This window comes from Protobothrops mucrosquamatus, unplaced genomic scaffold, assembly GCF_001527695.2.
Source record: "Protobothrops mucrosquamatus isolate PMUCROS unplaced genomic scaffold, P.Mucros_1.0 scaffold_290, whole genome shotgun sequence".
Lineage (NCBI taxonomy): Eukaryota > Metazoa > Chordata > Lepidosauria > Squamata > Viperidae > Protobothrops > Protobothrops mucrosquamatus.
In genome coordinates this window covers 87,521-107,009 of record NW_015386366.1, presented here as the reverse complement: position 1 = coordinate 107,009, position 19,489 = coordinate 87,521, and the positions used below count along the sequence as shown (strand labels likewise).

At 35.7% G+C, this 19,489-nt stretch overlaps 2 protein-coding genes across 2 annotated transcripts in view; one reads left to right on the top strand and one right to left on the bottom strand.

The window, feature by feature from the left end:
• The first annotated feature begins 6 nt into the window (after positions 1–6).
• On the top strand, positions 7–12,493 carry LOC114922190 (calpastatin-like). Its single transcript, XM_029287299.1, has 12 exons — positions 7–33; positions 433–516; positions 2,206–2,253; positions 2,469–2,552; positions 3,103–3,210; positions 3,713–3,814; positions 4,536–4,628; positions 5,338–5,391; positions 6,163–6,255; positions 8,756–8,830; positions 9,998–10,058; positions 11,144–12,493. The coding sequence occupies exons 1-11, from the start codon at positions 7–9 to the stop codon at positions 10,046–10,048; spliced, it is 819 nt and encodes a 272-aa protein (XP_029143132.1). The 3' UTR covers positions 10,049–10,058; positions 11,144–12,493.
• ERAP1 (endoplasmic reticulum aminopeptidase 1) overlaps positions 9,829–19,489 on the bottom strand; it is a 30,231-nt gene continuing 20,570 nt past the window's right edge. The window contains exons 19-20 of the mRNA XM_015831938.1: positions 17,750–17,935; positions 9,829–10,025 (exon numbers count right to left, since the gene is read on the bottom strand). Of these exons, the coding sequence (XP_015687424.1) occupies positions 17,786–17,935 (150 nt within the window). The 3' untranslated portion in view covers positions 9,829–10,025; positions 17,750–17,785. The remainder of the gene's footprint in view (positions 10,026–17,749; positions 17,936–19,489) is intronic.

The following is a 19,489-nucleotide window of genomic DNA, read 5'->3' as shown; positions in this document are numbered from 1 at the left end:
GGCTTCATGCATTATGTGAAGCCAACCATTCTGGTTTGTGGCTGAGCCTGATGCATGAACACAGCCAATTATGATGTGTTGAACAAACTATGTTTAAGTAATTCAAAGCTTACCATGCATCATTTTAGTCACAACCAGAGATATTCTAAAATAGTATTTTGAAAGTGGCACGAGAGAGGAAGAGCATGGATGTTGCTGTGGATTTAAGGAATATATGTCAAAATATATAATTCATTGAATTCTTTTTCTCATGTTCTTCTGTAGTTCATGTGGTAGAGAGTTGGTTGAAAGAATTTCTGTAATAGTCAACAATAGATTTACGGTAGTTATTGTTTTATAAAAATAGTAGAAAGCAATGGGATAATCCTAATAAACTACAGTGAGATTGTCTTGTTGTTGAAACTTTCTATTTCTTGTGTTTCTGTTGTCTAGGAAAAATCAAAAAAAGACAAGCATGAGAAACTTGGGGAAAAGGAGGAAACCATCCCTCCTGATTACAGATTAACTGAAGTAAAGGTAATAAAGCTTATTTTTCTTGTATGCTTCACTTTTTTGTTAAAAATAATTTTTATGTTTTAATACACTTTCTGCAGAATTGTAGTATAAAATTCAGTATAGTAAATCAGGAATTTTAGATATATGTTTTTGCACACTTTAGATACAATATATAGCATATATTAATGGTTGTGTAAAGAGTTCAGTTAAATATACAAATTACTCTGAACCATTTTCCTCATGTTTTTCTTCTCATATAGCAATATATTTGCTAGGTCTGTGATGGCAAAGTCCCAACCCTATTTTGGTTAATTTGTTAATTCTGTTCATTAATAACCAGACCAAATATGTGTCCTGAAATAATAGAATAGAATAGAATAGAATAGAATAGAATAGAATATCTTGTCATTGTGTAACTCACAACAAAATTAAGTAATTTAGTTCTGAAATTGTGGAAATCTGCAGGAACAAGGGGTTAAAAAAGAGAGAAAATAGTAGCCATAACAATATTATAGTAATGTTACCACTTTTTGTATATATTGTGAGGCTTCAATTTAGTGATTGTGGTGGCTCGTGGTGCCTGATGCCTTTTCAGCATCTTATTTGCAATATTTCTGTACTACACACTTAATACTGTAAATATCACAGCTATGAGACATTGCTATACACCTTGTATTACAAAAATCACAGATTAAATTTCTAAAAGCTTCCAGTTTTATCTCACAAATGAGGTGGCTTCAGAAATTGGCTTGCAGATGTAATGTAGGAATGCACAAATTGAGGAATGCATCAAATTGAGATTTACCCCAGAAGTGGATAGGGGCAGTGTTTGTTTAATGGCCCTTCCCCTCTCTTCCCCTCCATCCCTGGAGTTGCTTATTTTCGGCATCAGCAAGGGGAGATTACATATTAATGAAAATTATGGGTCTAGAAGGTATTGGGTGCCTGCTATGACAAAACAGGAAAATAATTGTACTAATTGGGGCTAGACAGAAAATTTTTTATGTTGCAAGATAAAATAGAAAGAGCTAGCTTGTCCTTTTAACTTAAAAATGAAGATCACAGGGCCCTTTTTATGTCATCATAAATTAATAAACATTAAAACTGAATAAAGTATTCCTAAAGTCCCAAAAGCAAAATTAATTGACAGAAAACTCCCCCTTGGAACCTGTAACAGCTGGCCAGCAAAATGCAGATAAGAATGTTCTTTCTGCAATTCCTGCTTTTTATGTTGAATTATGATGGTATAGTTGGGGAGTGCTGGGAGCTAGATTGTTTGCCTTAATCTAGACAGTAGCATTTTAAATTGCATGTGGATCCTTGACCATGAATGCCTTGTACAATATAGTCAAGATCAATATCCTGAATTAGTATGAATTGTGTAACTTGATTGCATGTTGACGGTTCTCAAAATTTCTAAGCTGGTGGAAAGATATATCCTGCAGTAGCTAAATCTTCCAGCTCATCTTTCAGCATGGACAACATCTTTTTCACAAACATATTTGAGGAAGGAGCAGAAGCTAATTAAAAGATGCAGTTGATAAAAGCAGCCACAGGCATTTGTTACTGTGGTCACTCTGGAAACATATCTACTGGATTCTATAAGACAGCTGATCTCCTAAATTTGTGTCAGAATTATGTATAATATTAAGTAATTGCCATTGTATATTAATTGCTAGACTCCCCCCCCCCTTTTTTTTTCCTCCACAGGATAAAGATGGGAAGCCACTTTTGCCAAAACCTGAAAAAAAGCCTCAGGTGTGTGTACAGATTGGTCAGAAACCTTTAATATATTCTAGTTTAAAAATAAATAAATTGAAAGCCTTTGTTATGACTTAATATCTTCCAACTGGATACTTATGTAACTGAATATTAACTCTTTCATAAGAATTAATTCAGTTACCTTATGAAGGAAAAAAGGGGACATTTAGATATGTATTAAAACATTTTTAATGATTTATTCTGATTTCTAGCCCCTGAGTGAAAGTGAACTTCTTGATGCTTTATCTGAAGGGTTTTCTTGTTCTGCACCAGCATCAACAACAGAAACACCTGCGGTAAGGATTGGGAGAGAAAGGGAGAGGGAGAGAGTGAGAGAGAGAGAGAGAAGGGGGGAGGGAGGGAGAGCTTTGAGTCTAGATTTTTTTAAAAATATTCTATTAATTGTGGTAGAACTGTATACTTTATATTGCATTGCATTCAGTAGATCTGTACAATAATATTGTATTTATAGGATCATTTTTACATCCCTTCTAATAAATTTGGACACAGATTTTGCATTTTTTTCATAGTTAGTACATCCCAAGTTAATTTTTTAACTGACATTTTCAGAAAATTTCTGGATAAGTCAGAACGTTTTAACCGAAGGGATTTTTGCAGAAGGCAGTCAGCATTCACAGTTTTCTTTTTTATTAGCTGGCTAGGAAATAATTGGATTTCAGCTCTCAGTAATTACTGGAGGAAAAAATTGTTGCATTTTCTGTAAATTTTTTAGTTTTAGAAAAGCATTTAGGAAGCATTAAGGGACAGGTCAGAAACAGCTCTCTGTGTTAACTTCTTTTTGCCTCCCTTTTACATGTATTGATGAATCCTTTCCTTTCCTTATAGAAATCTACAGGTCCTCCTAGCAAGCCTGCTGTTCCCACTGAAGAGGTTATTTCTTCTGCTGCCACTTCTGCCGTGCATTCATCTGTTCCAAAACAAGCAGCCATCCCAGTAAGCAGAGCAATACTTCTCGATAACTGTACTCATGGCCAAAATTTCAAATATTAGCAACTTTCACTAACTTATCGATATCCAGTTACAGTGACATTCCAATTCAGTTTTATTAGCCCATTTGATGTTTTAGGAATGTTGGTGATGTTTAAATCCAGGCTCTTGAAGTTTGGTAGAAACTAAATTATGTAAAAAAAAAAGTGTGCAAATGTAGTCATTTTTTTTTATGCAGCTAGTTATTTGTTGGAGCAATCTAGTAGTGTTCTTGGGTTCCATTGGAAGGACTTTTATTGATGCTAAAGCATTGTTTGAGTTAAATTTGATTTACAACTATTTTTTTTTAAAAAAAGGATTCAGAAATATTGGAAGCCGAATTCCCTTGCTTCTGGTCAGAGATGCAAAAATAAAATGCTGACTGTAGTCTTGCCTACAGCCTTTCAAGGCTTTTTCACCTGGCTCTACATAATCTGTATGTCTTTTTTGTTTTTCTTAAACCTGTCAGGGTAGGAAAGAACTTGATGATGCTGCAGACCTTCTTGCAGACTCACTGGGACAAAGAGAGCCTGACCCAGATGAAAACAAACCAGTTTTGGATAAAGTAAAGGTGAGAAAATAGCAGAGACCCTTCTCCCAAACTGCTAATGAGTACTATACTTGGTTTCCAAAGTTGCAAAGAAAACTAAATGCCCTGAGCTAGTTTTGGCAGAAGTATGGATGGACTGAGCCAGGGAAGTTTGCTAAAACACTAGGGAAGTAGAGATGTTTTCTGTGTCAGCTCTCTAAAGTCATTGTTTGCTTCACTACACATAGTTTTATTGCTTTATTCCTGCTAGGAACCCTTTTTCTCCCTTTGTTTGCCTCTTTAAATACTGAAAATCAAAATAAAATCTTTATTTTATCTCTCTAATCCCTTATTAGATTTCAAAATTATATCTGTGGAACAAAAAATGTTACTCAAAAATTACAAATTTGTGTTTTTTGTATAGCTGTGAATTTAATTTTCACAAAACACTTTGCACCAAAAAAACTGAAAATTCACAGAAGCTTGACTTAAACATGTTTAAAAAGGTTCTAGTATTTCTTGAATTCGTTTACAAAAAATGTTGCTTTGTATTTAGATGACATTATAAAATATTTCATATAAGGATATTTGAATCTGCAATGTTTTGTGGCATTCTTTTAATGCTTTGTGACATCCCTTTTTAAAAACATTTTCATTCTGAGGAGGTTATGAAGCTGAGACTGTCATCTATAAATCATGGTCGGGATTCATTAGACTCCTCTAAAAGAATAAGTGTCTTTTAAACAAACCCCACTTTTTACAGGAAAAAGTCAAAGCTGAGCATAAAGACAAACTTGGAGAAAGAGATGATACAATCCCTCCTGAATATAGACATCTTCTGGACTCTGATGAAAAGGTAAATATATACGTTTAAAGTCAAACTTACAATATATATATTTTAAAATAAATAAATGTACTGATGCAGCACTAGACTTTTGAATAACATTGATAAAGAACTAATAAATACGGGGTGTCCCTAGTGTTTAAATGCATGTGTTACCTTATAAACAACACTATTGCCCAGACTAGGGTCTTCTAAATGTGTTGAAGTTGAACATCCTTTAGCATTAGTCAGGATGGTTTCTGCTAATCAAGAATCATGGGAGGAGTTGTCTAAAAGAATGAAAGTTAGGGAAGGCTGCTTTAGAGCAAGGACGACAAATTACTTGACATTGAAAATAAAAATATCTTGATCCTTTCATGTTTTTTGAAACTGTGTTTTATATACACGCAAACATAAGACTGGAAGAGATCTTGGAGGTCTTCTTGTGCAGCCCACTGCCCAAGGCAGGAATCATTATATCATTCCAGACAAATGGTTGTCCAATCTTTTCTTGACAAACTCCAGTGATGGAACATCCATAACTCTGTTTTGTATTGGAGATACGGTTTTAGCATGCAGAATGCTACTTTTGAAGGACATGAAGGTAGTTTTGAACCAACCGAATTAGGAAAAGTTGAACAATCCAACAAGAACTCTAGATTATTTAAAATAGAAGAGTAGATTAGGCTTGAATAGGCTGGTGAATGAAACTAATATTTAATTATGTTTATCTTTGTCAAAGGGTAAGCCTATAAAGCCAACAGATAAAGATGGCGAGAAACCAAAAGAACAAATGGTAAGGAAGTATTACTTTCTATTCTATGCTGGGTTTGCTTGCCAGTAGATTGGCTTAGTTTATTGAAATATGAATCTACCTCCAGGACCAAAATGATGGATATGAATCCTTTAATATTGCATTAATGTAGCATGGATTTTAATACTGTTCAGATGAAAAGGTGTCTTGATTAGTTTGTATAAGACCAATGAGAAATAAGATAGCTTCTATCTGGAATAATATTGGAAAGAACAACAATTCTTATTTATTAAATTTCTACACCAGCCATCTCACTTAGATGACCCTGGGTGGTTTATCTCAAGAACCTTTAGGTCAAGAAACTGATCAAATTTTTAACAGATGCAGGATTCTTATGACAAACATGAATTAGAAACCAAATAGAGCTGAGCAGTGGTAGTGATAATGGAGTGTTTTTATTACTTTTGCTGCTGTAGCTGGGTGGGTTTTTGTTCCCAGCCATTTGTTTACCATTTCATATCAATTAACCCCATGTACCAGTGAGGAGCCTCAGGGAATAGGACCCGGTGGTGAGCTTTAAAGAGAGGATGGTTTTAATTTTAATAACTAAGACCTATGATATCTGGAAACATTTCTGCATTTTGAAAGTTCGTTTCACTTGCTCTGTATCTTTGTGCCAAATATGCTTGAAACTCATAAATAGATGTTTGATAACAAAAAATTCTGATTTGGGTTTAGAGCTTATCTTTTAAAATGGTCTTTGAAAAGTACTTATTTCGCAGTTCTTTAAAATGGTAATTATTCTTATTTCAGAAGCCCGACAGTGACTCAGCAGCCATTGATGCTCTCTCTGGGGATTTCGACCATTGTGGCAAACCTGCTGTTTCACAGCCACCTTCAACAAAGGTAGGCCTCTTTTTTGGCAAGGAGACCAGGTGCTCTTTATCTCAGTCTTAACGTCCGGCCATTAAGGGAGCAAAAGTAACAAAGGGTAGTTTGCAAAATGGCCTCGCTTCTGTTTTATTAAACAGCAAGTCAAATCTGCTGTTGGGCAAAATTTGCTTTGTTATGTGGTCCTGAATTAATATATTTTTTAAAGTATACTATACAATATTTGCATCCTGTTTGTGAATATAAGCCGTATTTAAGAAAGAATCCCACTTGAAGAGTGGAAGTTGACCCAAATCTGTGTTGTACCACCAGCTATTTTTATCCTACCCTTAAGGTGGCAAGCATACACAATACTTCTGCCTCTTATTTTCTTTCTAACTTTGAGTTTGGTTGGGCTGAAAAAGAGGGACTGGCCCAAAGTCACCCAACCAGCTTTCATGCCTAAGGAAGGCATAGAACTCTGTCTCCTGGTTTCTGGGCCTGCACCTTCACTATTGTGTAAATGTGTATAATGGATTTTTATTTCTATTGTGCACGAAAATCCCTATTGATGAGTCAGAAGACATCCAACATCTTCAGTTCAACAATCTTTATTAGACTTTAAATATGTCCAAGTTTGAGTTTCAAGAATTCTTCAGTAAAGAAATAGACCAGGAAAAAGAGGGAGAAAAATACATCGGCTAATTTGAAAACTATCTGTGTTCTTAATCAGATAGCAAAACATATTGTAAATTTTTGAAACTTGAAATCTTATTCTCTTCTGTGTCATTTGGTTGATTGTAATCAACAAGGTTAGCTCTGGCTTTTTTTTATCATGGATACTGTGTTTAAAAAACATATTCATGTCTTCTGTCCTCTTGCTGTTATCCAGTAAACAACATTTAATAGAAAAAGTTTATAAATAGATGTTTTCTCAGTTTAAAGCCACTCCTCAAAATAAGTAAACATCCCCATTAAGGACTGGATTCATTTAAATAATCTTCAAAAAGATGGAATTCATGGTTTACCTACCCACAATTATTTGCATATGGCTTTATCAAAACTTCTTCCTTTGGGAGGTTTGTCTAGTTTTTAGGTAACCTGATTTTTAGGTAACTAAAAATTCTACCAAGTATGAGAATGTAGCTGAGGTTAATCTCACGTTGGCTTCTAAGGCTAAGAATAGACTTGTTAAACAAATGCTTTTTAGGAGTGGCATTTTATTTCTAGTCTTTGCACGAACATGCATTAATTAACTCAAATAATGGAGCAAAGAGTTGGCTGTTTTAAATGCTAATTCAGGTTTCTTAGAGTCAAATGGAATGAGGGAACAAGTATTAAATGTCCATTCTTGCTTTTATTTCTTAGTTGTAAATCTAAGTTTTTATTCATTCTCAAGAACGTCTCCCATGTAAATGCTGCCTAAATTATCCAAAGAAACTCTTCTTCCCTCTTCAAAAATAAAAGTTGTTTTGAATGTGTTCCCGCTAATAAAAGTTTTTCTCACATTAAAATGTGCTAAGTATAGGCTTCTTATTGTTTGTTTGCCTCTCCAGGATAATACAAATTGGACACAGTTTTCCCACGTGCATGTTTATATGCGCTTAATGAAATACAAGAATTTATTCTTACACCATAAATAAAATATGTATGAACATGCATATTTAAACATTAAGCTTTAGAAAACTTATGTCTTCCTCAGGAGAGATAAAGCAGAACCAGAAAAGGGCGTGCTTGGCAGGAGAGCTAAGGAGCTTATTATTCCCCCTAGTCAACTATACACTTAACTAAAGTCTCAGCAGCTGCATTATATAAAAACATAATGCCTCTTAAACTTATATTATGGAATTATATGGTGTTCTATTTTTAACAACTAGTTTTAGCTTCTCCGTTGTGCAGTGGTTAGAATGCAGTATTGCAGGCTAATTCTGCTGACTGCCAGAGTTCGAATCTCACCGGCTCAAGGTTGACTCAGCCTTCCATCCTTCTGAGGTTGGTAAAATGAGGACCCAGATTGTTGGGGGCAATAGACTGACTCTGTAAACCACTTAGGGCTGTAAAGCACTGTGAAGTGGCATACAAGTCTAAGTGCTATTGCTATTCTTGCATATGCCTGAACTCTTGGGTCAGATCACGATCACATGAATTTCAGTTTTTCTGTATAGATAATGCTTGACTTAACATCCATTCATTTAATGATGGTTGAAATAGGAAAAGTGATTTTTGATCTGTCTTCAAAATTAGGACCTACCGCATTACCACCATAGTCATGTAATTAAAATTCAGGCACATTTACGATTGATAGCAACATCCTGTGGTCACCTAATCATGATTAGTGACCTTGCCAACTGGTTTTTGACAAGCAATGTCAGTTGGGAGAAACTGGATTCACATAACAAAGGTGATTTGCTTTAACAACTGATTCTGGTCCCAATTGTCATAAGTCGAGGACTACCTGTATGTATCACAGGCAACTACTTTTTGAAAAGATGTATTTCTTGAAAACTGAACAAGCATTTTTCTCTGTTGGGCATAGGAGGATAAATCAAAAGGTGCTGCCTCATCTAAACCACCAAGGAAGGAGGAAAAGAAATCCAAAACGCCTAAGAAGGTAAAAGATTGTTTAGCACATGGGTGTCAAACTCACAATGTCATGTGACATGTCGCGACATATCGTGACTTTTTTTTCCATTGCTGGCAGTGGGTGGGCGCGGTTTCGGCATGACACATCCGGCCGGCAGTTTGACACCCCTGGTTTAGCATAACAATTCTACCTAGTGTGATTAGTTCCACTTTCATCTCTTTTATGAGCAGGAGGATTTCTGAAGCATCTTATGTGCAATTTTTAAGCTTATTCCTTTACCCTCTATTGTTAGTCAGGAAGCCTGATTTATTTTTTTAATCTTGTTTCATTTGTATCACCTATTACTAGAATAGAAACTATGAACTTGTTGTTGTACTCAGATGGAGCAATGTGAAATTGTGGGGATATTAAGAGTAACTATAATAAATTAAAATTATACCCTAGCCTGAAACATACTTATGAGAACGTTATTCCTAAATTTAATGCAAAAGCTAATGAGCCTCTGGAGATTTTATAGAACCTTTGTACATTATTTGCCTAAATTCATAGGCACATTTAATACTAGCTTCTACCATAGTTACTTAAACATGTAAATGATACCCTTTTTGCTGTTTTATATGTTTATATTGGGGCTGGGAGGGATCAAGTCTGGAATGACTTGGATTGGGGTGTTGCCTTAGCTAACAACCACAGGACTTGCTAGTCACTAAGTGATGTGGTCATGTGTCATGCTTTATTACCATATCACTTAGCAACAGAAATTTAATCCCAATGGTGGTCACATCAAGGATAATCTATATGGTAAAGAAATAAATACATTTATTATTGGGTACCACCGCTCTGATCCAGTGTTGGATCTCTAGATGCATGAAAGTACCAATTAACTTTAGGAGAAACAGTTTTAAGGTATGAAAAGTTTTTTACCCTAGTCCCTGGTTTTTGATAATTTTGTTTATTTCAAACTATTCCCCCCCCCCCGGTCTTTATTTTCCATTATTTTTTAAAATGAACTGGTTAACGTATCACACTTTACTATGGTTTCATTAACCATGTTTTATTGACTCGCTTCATAGAACATGCTAAGCCAAAATCAGCCCCCCCCAAAACATATAATTCATCACTCGGTATGTGAACTCAGTGTTTACTACATGGATATAGTAATTAATGTCATGATTCCTTTTTCTCTCTTTTAAGGCAAAGGAACAATCTTCCGCCGCAAAATCTGAAAAACAAAAAAAAAGTTAAATGTCATCAGGTAAGCAGTCCTAAGTTATCTATCACGCATCTATAATATGCATGTGATTCAGAATGAATTAACATTTAGAAAATCTGTGGTTATAAATCCTGATGTTAGGATAGGTTTTCACTATCTCAGAAATTAGTTTGACTCATAGCACATATTCTGATGTCCTAAAAAGTCTTTCCCAACATGGTGCCTTCTTTGTAAGATGCCCTCTTACATCTTTCCCATTAGGGATCCATTGCTGTACACTAGAAGTAACAGATGGATATCCTACATGATGCATCAGCCCCTTTTTGGAGTCCCAGGGGGGCCAAATACAGAGGCGCACTTTCTCCTTGTTTCTTACAAATAAGAAGTAAAATCAGATCATTCATAAAAGAAATAAACTTGCTTCCTCTGGTGACAATAGATCACTGCCATAATCCTTGAAGTTGGAATAAAATCATTTAAAAAACCATATTCTCCCTGTGACTGTTGTTGGCTGTACCTGAGCTAATTTTTTTCTACAGACCTCTGGTTAATTGAAGCATACTGCGAAAGATGGGCTCAGAACTACAGTAAGACCATTTCCCAGCCGCTTGGGAAGAATGAGAGAATGAGTGTGCCCATTGCCACCATCCAGCCTTTAAGCCCCATCTGGCTCCCTGACAAAAGATAACCTTTGATATATTTGTTTTTTTTTTTTTTAAAAAAAGCCTTAATGGAACACTAGTTTTTATTCTTGGGAGCAAAGCAAATTTCATTAAACAAGGAAATTATGTTCAGTAAGAGGATTCTACTTATATGAAGCATCAGAGATGCAATGTTATGTTCCTATATCCTGATTTTTTTTTGTATTGAGTCATAAAGTTGAAAAGAACAGCTCTATACATTCTATGAATAACATTATTGTTTAGTTTCCTGCCTGAGCAGGAGGTTGGACTAGATGACCTCCGAGGTCCCTTCTAACTTTATTATTATTATTATTAAGTTTAAGTCAACCCCGTTTATCCTACTAATCTAGATATTTTAGTTTTCTATTTCAAAATTCCTGCCTCAGCTGTTGAATGTTATGACACGCTTCCTTTTAAGAATAGAATATATTTTTGTCTTTTCAGGATGTTTATCACCAGTGCGAAAATTCTTTATTTTGATGGACAGCTGCACTTTGAACAAAAGCAGTTTTGCAAAAAGATAGCATCTTGGACGTTTTATGGTATTGGGCTGTTTTGGCATGCAAAGCATTTATTTTGCTATTTTCTAGGATGAACTCACATTTTCTAGACACATACTTTGTCTACATCATTGTCATTTTCTTAATTTTTGAGAAGAAAAGAATGCTTTATATTTGTAAGAAAGATATTTCTTATGGATTTAATAGGAGTGAAATATGCAAAAATTTGCACATAATCTACCCACAGTGCCTGTAAATCTCAGTGAATCTATGCTAGTTTGTCATAAAAAGGAATGCTTTAAACATGAATTTGGTTGCCTTCTTTTTTAGGGCAATTGCCTATGAGTACTTTTGCTGGAGAATACTTAGGGGAAAATGAGTAAATAGTTGCAAAATTTTCAAAGTTGGAGCAGAGTAGAAGCTAGTATGCTGCAGCCTTGGCTTCTTATCAAATAATGAACAGTGCCATCCTCTAAAACTTGCATTGCATACAATGTATTTGTGCTACATCTGTCATTGGCTTCCTGGAAAGATATAGTACTACATCCACACTTATAGAGACAGGTAACTGGTGCTTCTTTCACAACCCCCTCCCCCAAAACTCTTCTATACTATCTGCTTTACTCTGAGCAATATGTAACACAAGAGGTGAATACATAGAATGGCACAGTGCCCATCCTAGGAATTGAGAACATGCAAAGAATCCTTATCCTAGTGCAGTGTTTTTCAAACTTAGCAGCTTTTGAGATGTGTGCATTTCAATTCCTTTAATTCCCCAGCCAGCCATTCTGGGATTTGAACTCCACACATCTTAAAGTTGCCAAGTTCAAGAAACACTGTTCTAATGTATACATATATGGCATAGCTGATTTCAGAATAATTCTTAATCGGAATTCAGTGCTGTCTTTTCTTTAAGTATTCCATGCAGGATATGTGAGAGATGGATATAGTTCCAGATTCAGATGTGCTTTGAAATCTCTCGACTGACTTCCATTTTAAAACAATCACACCTGTTCTTAGGTAGCTGGTTCTATAAACTAAACCAACATTAGTTGTTCCAGGAATCTTAGCTGTGTGATTCCTTTTCACCTGCACAGGAACTAAAAGAAAGAGCATGGTGTTTTCTATCACAATGTTTACTTTTTTCAAATGGATTCAGTGAGAGATTTCCTTGTGGATTACATCTTTCATATTGAAGACAATGAGACTGTCCTTAATTACATGTAATGTCAATACTGAACTGTATTTGACATTTTACTGTGGCACACTAATAAACATTTTATGTATTACTTTATATATGTTATTTTGTATTCTGTTGCAACCTGACTTCTATCGAAAATACCTTAAATATGTTTTGTCATATCTTAACAATTCCTATTACCTAATACCTAGGCATACACATTTCCCAGTCCAATCCAATCTTGCTTTTAAGTACTGCTGTGGATTATGGACTTTTCACATATTTTGCCACTAGAAATTGTGTCTTAATGAAATTCAGTGCTACTTAGACTTCCAGTTTGCCATTGCGGTGCCACAGACGCAGGAAGGCAAGCTCCGTCTTCCGTGTCTGAATTCGTTCTTCTGGACCCTGGAAAGGGGCAAGGAGGGGATCCCCGTTTGATTGCGGGAGGACAGCAGCCCTTCCGTTTGATCCGGGGAAGCCCTCCAAACCGGTGGGGGAAAGACCAGCCATACCAATATGGCTTGTCACTAAGCTGCTGACAGCCGAAGTCAAAATTACCACCAAGCAACTTTAAAGCAACATGAAACTGGGTGAGACCTGATCCTCTCTTTAAGATTTTAAGTATTTTTTTCCTGTAAAAGCTGCCCAAAGTATTTTTTTTTTCCCCTGTGAGGAGAGAGGGATTTTTACCCCACCCTCTAAAAAAAGCGGCGACTAACTACCCAGGGGAAACAGAGCAACTATAAGAACAATTTTAATCTAATTGGATGTATATTCTTTTGATACTTGGGGACTAAAAGTGTTCCTTTTCTCATTGGAGATGTTTGTTTTTATTTTTTTTAAAAATAAGACTTGAAAAACTACCATATAAATTTTGGATTTAAAAAGCTTAAAACAGCGTTGGTGACATCTTGTGGTAAAGTATGGTATTACAATTTGTTATTGCTTAAAAGAGACTTGGGTTGAAGCCCAGACTTTAGATAAAATTTCTTTGACCTTGACAGCTACCACCTGTGAAATATTCAGCTGCAAAGAAGGAACTCCTGGGTGGCATATGTAGCCTGCTGAAACTATGAATGTAAACTTTTACTGACTCTCAGAGCTATACTTGGGCAATTGCTTTCCTATTTCTTTACATGAGAAGCATATGTTATTATATGACACGATGGAACACCTTGGACTATAAACTTTTACTTGACAAACAACTTCTACTATAAAGATCACCTATAACACGTGAAATAGATGTCCCATACCCAGCTACAAAAGAGAAAAAACTATTTTTAATGTTTGATTCTAAAGTCTGCAACTTAACATACTATTAAGAGAATATGGATGAAGACTAGGAAAAAATCCTTTCCATGTTGAAATCAATACATGAAACCATCCTTTCAGCTTGTGATGAAATAAGAAGCAACATAAACGAACAAGATGCCAGCTTAAATATACAAACCCAGATCTTGACTACAACCAAAGAATTAACAATGCAGGAAATAATAGAAAATTGGAACAGCTAAACACCACGAAAGAGGACCCAACTGATCAACTGACCCAGCCAATGGAAAAATCAGAAAAGGGAGTGACAACATTGAAACTGAAAAAGACGTTTTACAAAAATCAGAAAAAATTTGAGGAAAAGGAAGAAGAACAGACTCAATGGAAGATAAACCTATCAGGACAATTGTGGAAAATTGGAATAATAGAGAGGCGATCTAATGAATACAAATGGGCTCATTCTTCCAAAAAAAACTTCAAAGGGTCTTTCTTATTCCAAATAATATATATAATAATAGAGGGAGAACTATTTGATGATTCAAAGGCACTGACATGGAAGGTTAGATGGCAAAGGAAGAAAGCCAGAGTAAGGCTGAAGAAAATAATGGCTTTGATTTATTAGAGGGGATATTATATTACTAATTAGGGGGTTGAATATGGTGGAAAATAGATAACTTTTAGAAAATAAAGTAACATTATAATTGAATAGCTAAGATGTGTAACAAGACTATTAGGCTTTGGTATGAAAAGGGAAAAAGGGAGAAGTTGAGATAAGGGAAATTTTGATCACTTAGCATAAAATATTTGGAAATCATAAATAACTGTGTTTTTTCCTTTGAATATTGATGGGAAATTAAAGTTTATGTATAGGCTAAAAAGTATTGATAAATTTAACAAGAATATTTTTACTTAGTTGAAAATAAGAATTTTGTTTGCCCAATATGAGATATTTATGTATATTACTGAATTACTGGTTAACCCAGATAACACATATAATGGTTTTGACTTACTAGAGGGGATACGATATTATTAGATGGTTTAACATGGGGGAAAATAGATATCTTTTAGAAAACAGAACAAGACTATAATCAAATAGATAAAATGTGTATTTAGAATATTAGACTTTGTTATGAAAAGGGAAAAAGGAAGAAGTTGAGGTAAGGAAAACTTTGGTCACCTAAATATAAATATAAAACACTTGGAAATCATAAATAACAAATGTTAATTTGAATATTGATGGGAAATTAAAGCTTGGGGGGGAAAGCAACATTGATTGTATATAAGAATCGAATGCAAATGCAATTAAGATATGTGTAAGCTAACACTATTGATAATTGTAACAAAGATGTTTTTATTTAGTTGATAATATTAGCTTAATACAAGATAGTAGATATTAAGGGAAAAACAGAGGAAATATCTGATGTTGTAACATAAGGTTTATACTAAAGATTTATGTATGCTATTGAACTATGGATTAATCCAGTCATCACGTTGCTTTTTAAATACTCAATTGTAAAATGAGAAAATGAATAAAATATTATTTTTTAAAAAAAGAAATTCAATGCTACTCAATACAAATGATGACATTTAAAACAGTGCAACTTATTTTGGAGGTTAATACTCTGTCATTTTGTTGCACTGAGAATACTAATATTTTAGCATATTTTAACAATACAGAGAAGTTTTTAGAAATGATACATTCCAAGGCAAAGATTTACCTCTCAACTTTACTCCCAGAAATAGGAAATACTGTAGTTTATTGTAACAAGGTTGTTGTGAAATCCATCAAAATGTTTAATAAAAGCCTTTCACCACAACACAAATGTATGACTTGTGGATAAGTAGACGAATGCGGGTGAAACAAGAACATTAATGAAGGAATGACATTCTTGAGGCACAACTACCTCCTTCTATATGACTTTTATACTATTATCTCAAAAATAAAATTATAACAGTGTGCACCAATATACCTAATTAAAATTTCTTCACTGAATAATTAAGCTTGTGGAAAGTGATCTTTTTTTGCCAGGTGCCATCAAAGAAAGAATTACACAAGCATCTTCATGTAGATAATCCTCGCTTAACAATAGTAATTGTGACCAGAATTTCCATCACTATGTAATATAGTTGCAAAAGATGTTGCTTAGTGACGGCAGTCCTGTTGGTATCATTGAGGACTACCTCACAACTTCCTGCTGACTTCCAACAGGCAAAGTCAATGGAGAAGCTGGCAGGAAGTTGCAAGTCCCAGGCAGCTCTCAAGCAGGCTGGCAAGTGGGTAAGTGGTTGGTGTAAGCATAGTGGGGCCAGCTGTTGCTGGGTAGGGGAAGAGGGTCTATGACATGGGTGCCAAACTCGATCATGTCACGTGATGTATCATGACATGTTTTTTGTCTTTGCGGAGCCAGGGTGGGCATGGCCTACGCGTGGCGCATCTGCCCTGTGGGCCGCAGTTTCACACCCCTGGTCTATGACAACTCGCCATGGCCAACTTGCCACAGGCCAACTTGCTGCGGGACAAGAGTTACACTAATATTGAAGAAATAGTGGACTAGAAGCATGAAAGAAAGGATGCCAAAATGAAATGTGAACGACAAAAATTAAAATCTTTTTTAAAATTATTTTGAACGATTGAATTGTTGAATTGTCCTGCAGCGAGTTGTCCCGTGGCGAGATGGCCATGGTGAGTTGTTCCACAGCGAGTTGGCCGTGGCAAGTTGGCTGTGGCAAGTTGTCCCATTCCAGGGGGAAGATGTGTAGGGAGCCGCATTGGCATGGCATTGCAGGATTGGGGGTGGCTGCTACCAGGTGAGTGAGGGTGCGTAAAGGGCAGTTGTGTTATAGGCATGGGCAAGGAAGTACAACATTTCCAGGATCCATCCCCAGGATCTTGTACTCCATAGCCAGGCTATTCAAGAGAAAAAACTGTAGGAATGAGAGTAATTTACAGTAGTCTCTTGTAACATTTCCTGCCGGCTTCCCCACTGACTTTGCTTGCAGGCAGCTGGCAGAGAAGATCACAAATGGTGATCATGTGACCGCAGAATGCTGCAAGCATCGTAAACATTGCCAAGCACCCAGAGCATGATCATGTGACCAGGAGAATGCTAGGAAAGGTGAAGTTTCAAGGATCAGTTGTCAGTACCACTTATTCAGTGCTGTTGTAACTTTGAACAGCTGATGAATGAGTGGTCATTAACTGCGAATTACAGTGGAATTGCCACAATTGTGTACATAATTGTGTATAGTTTTGAGATGCAACAAAATGATCTTTTCCCCACAATCTCTTTGAAATTGTGCTAGAACAGGCAAGAAAAAAATGGTATATAAGTGAAGTTTACCCGTTACTTATACACTGTCTTAATTTTTATAGCTGCCCTGAGTAGCGAAATAACTCTCTTAAGCTCATTTTAACATTCAGTTACCGGTAAATACTATTTAATTCTAGCCTGCAGTCTGTAGAGTTATTTTAAAGAAATGGTTATTTTAAAATAATGGCCATTACGGGTAGTCCTCGACTTACAACCGTTCATTTAGTAATCGAAGTTACAATGACACTGAAAAAAGTGACTTATGACCCTTGCAGCATCCCCATGGTCACATGATTGAAATTTGGATGCTTGGCAACTAGTTCGTATTTATGACGGTTGCAGAATCTCAGGGTTATGTGAAAACCTTTTGCGACCTGACAATCTGGGAAAGCCAGATTCATTTAACAGCCATGTTAGTAACTTAACAACTGCAGTGATTCACTTAACAACTGTGGCAAGAAAGGTCATAAAATGGAGCAATTATTCACTTCGCAATAGAAATTCTGGCCTCACTTGTTGTTGTACTTGTTGTACAAACTTGTTTCAAGCTAATTATTAAAGCTATTGTTATAAAAAAAAAACTTCGTGTAGGGCATTGCAGTTATAGTAGTAAAAAACTGGGCTTATCATATGCACATAGATCTGCAATACTGTTTCTCTTGCCTTTGTTTTCCACAAGCCCCAACGTAGTCCAAGTAGAATAATTTTAAATATATTAAGGAACAATTCTGTTACAGAGATTCCTATCGGTTTATAGGCAGTATGGATAGGCTTGATAACTTACTTCTGTCAATTCTGAATCAATAGTTTACGTACAACTTCACACTTTGCTATTAATCTGTAACCATGCCTTGATTCTTTCAAGGTTCTTATCCATCCACTGGATATTTTCTTCAATTGTTTCTATTGCTTGTTGAACAGCACGGAGCTCTGAAGTTTTTTTGTCCATTGAGCTGAAATAATTTTTAACCTGTTGAGGAAATACACAAGAGAAACACAACTGATTCTATAACAATAACAACAATAATAATAATTCATTCCTTAAGTTAAACATAACAAAGGTGACAATTATACAAAGTGGAAGACGTTGAATACATCCTATCTTTATATGCTGGGCTCATTAATAGAATAGAATAGAATTGGAAGGGACTTTGGAAGTTTTCTAGTCTAACCTCCTACTCAAGCAGGAGAACCTATACTGTTTCAGACAAATGGCTGTCCAGTGTCTTCTTAAAAACTTCCAGTGTTGGAGCATTCACAACTTCTGGAGGCAAGTAGTTCCACTGATTAATTGTTCTAACTGTCAGGAAATTTCTTTTCAGTTCTAGGTTGCTTCTCTCCTTGATTAGTTTCCATCCATTGCTTCTTATCCTGCCTTCAGGTGCTTTGGAGAATAGCTTGACTCCCTCTTCTTTGTCGCAACCCAAGATATTGGAACACTGCTATCATGTAATCCCTCGTCCTTCTCTTCATAACCAATTCCAGCAGCTTCTGGAGGCAGGTTGTTCCACTGGTTAATTGTTCTAACTGTCAGAAAATTTCTCCTTAGTTCTAGGTTGCTTCTCTCCTTGCTTAGTTTCCACCCATTGCTTCTTGTCCTGCCTTCAGGAAAAATAGTTTGACTCCCTCTTCTTTGTGGCAGCCCCTGAGATATTGGAACACTGCTATCATGTCCCCCCTCGTCCTTCTCTTCATTAAACTAGACATACCCAATTCCAGCAGCCTTTCCTTATATGCTTTAGTCTCCAGTCCCCTAATCATCTTTGTTGCTCTTCTCTGTACTCTTTCTAGAGTCTCAACATCTTATTTACATCATGATGACCAAAACTGGATGCAGTATTCCAAGTGTGGCCTTACCAAGGCATTGTAAAGTGGTATTAACACTTCACGTGATCTTGATTCGATCCCTGTGTTAATGCAGCCTAGTACTGTGTTGGCTTTTTTGGCAGCTGCAGCACACTGCTGGCTCATATTTAAGTGATTGTCCACTAGGACTCCGAGATCCCTCTCACAGTTACTACTATTGATTTTTGCAAGATTCTTATTTCTAAAAGGATTTGAAAAATAATATTTTAGAAATCATTCCATCCAACAATTTGGGGCCTACCATGGAAGCAACAGAAAACTAGTTTTCTCAAAATACTTATTAGTGAATACACTGTGCCATGGGATGGCATTCAAAACTATTTGGTTATGCTTATCTCTCCTCCTTCACTATGCCTTCCACCAGAAAGGAGTTGAAAATAAAAAATCTATTCCAGTTGACAAAAAGAGGAGGAGCCGGTTAGCAATGAGACACTCTCTTAAGAGATATATGTATCATCGTTGAAACAAGAAAATATTGAATATTCTTGGTTTTATTATAACCAATTGACAATGAGGTGGCGTATGGATCAAAGAGCTGGCATTACCTTACAGGATGCAAATTTGATGAAACAGATTAAAGATCAATCTCAAGCTCATATTAAAAGAATTTATAATGTATTGATTGAGTTGGATTCAGAAACAGAATTGGTTAAGGATT

What these genes read in the sequence shown, in the direction of transcription:
- LOC114922190 (XM_029287299.1), top strand. Translation starts at nt 7, where the DNA reads ATGCATTATGTGAAGCCAACCATTCTG. An exon ending in TTCTGGACTCTGATGAAAAG is followed by an intron (nt 4,629 to 5,337) that starts GTAAATATATAC and finishes TCTTTGTCAAAG; the next exon opens with GGTAAGCCTATAAAGCCAAC. An exon ending in AGAAACCAAAAGAACAAATG is followed by an intron (nt 5,392 to 6,162) that starts GTAAGGAAGTAT and finishes TTCTTATTTCAG; the next exon opens with AAGCCCGACAGTGACTCAGC.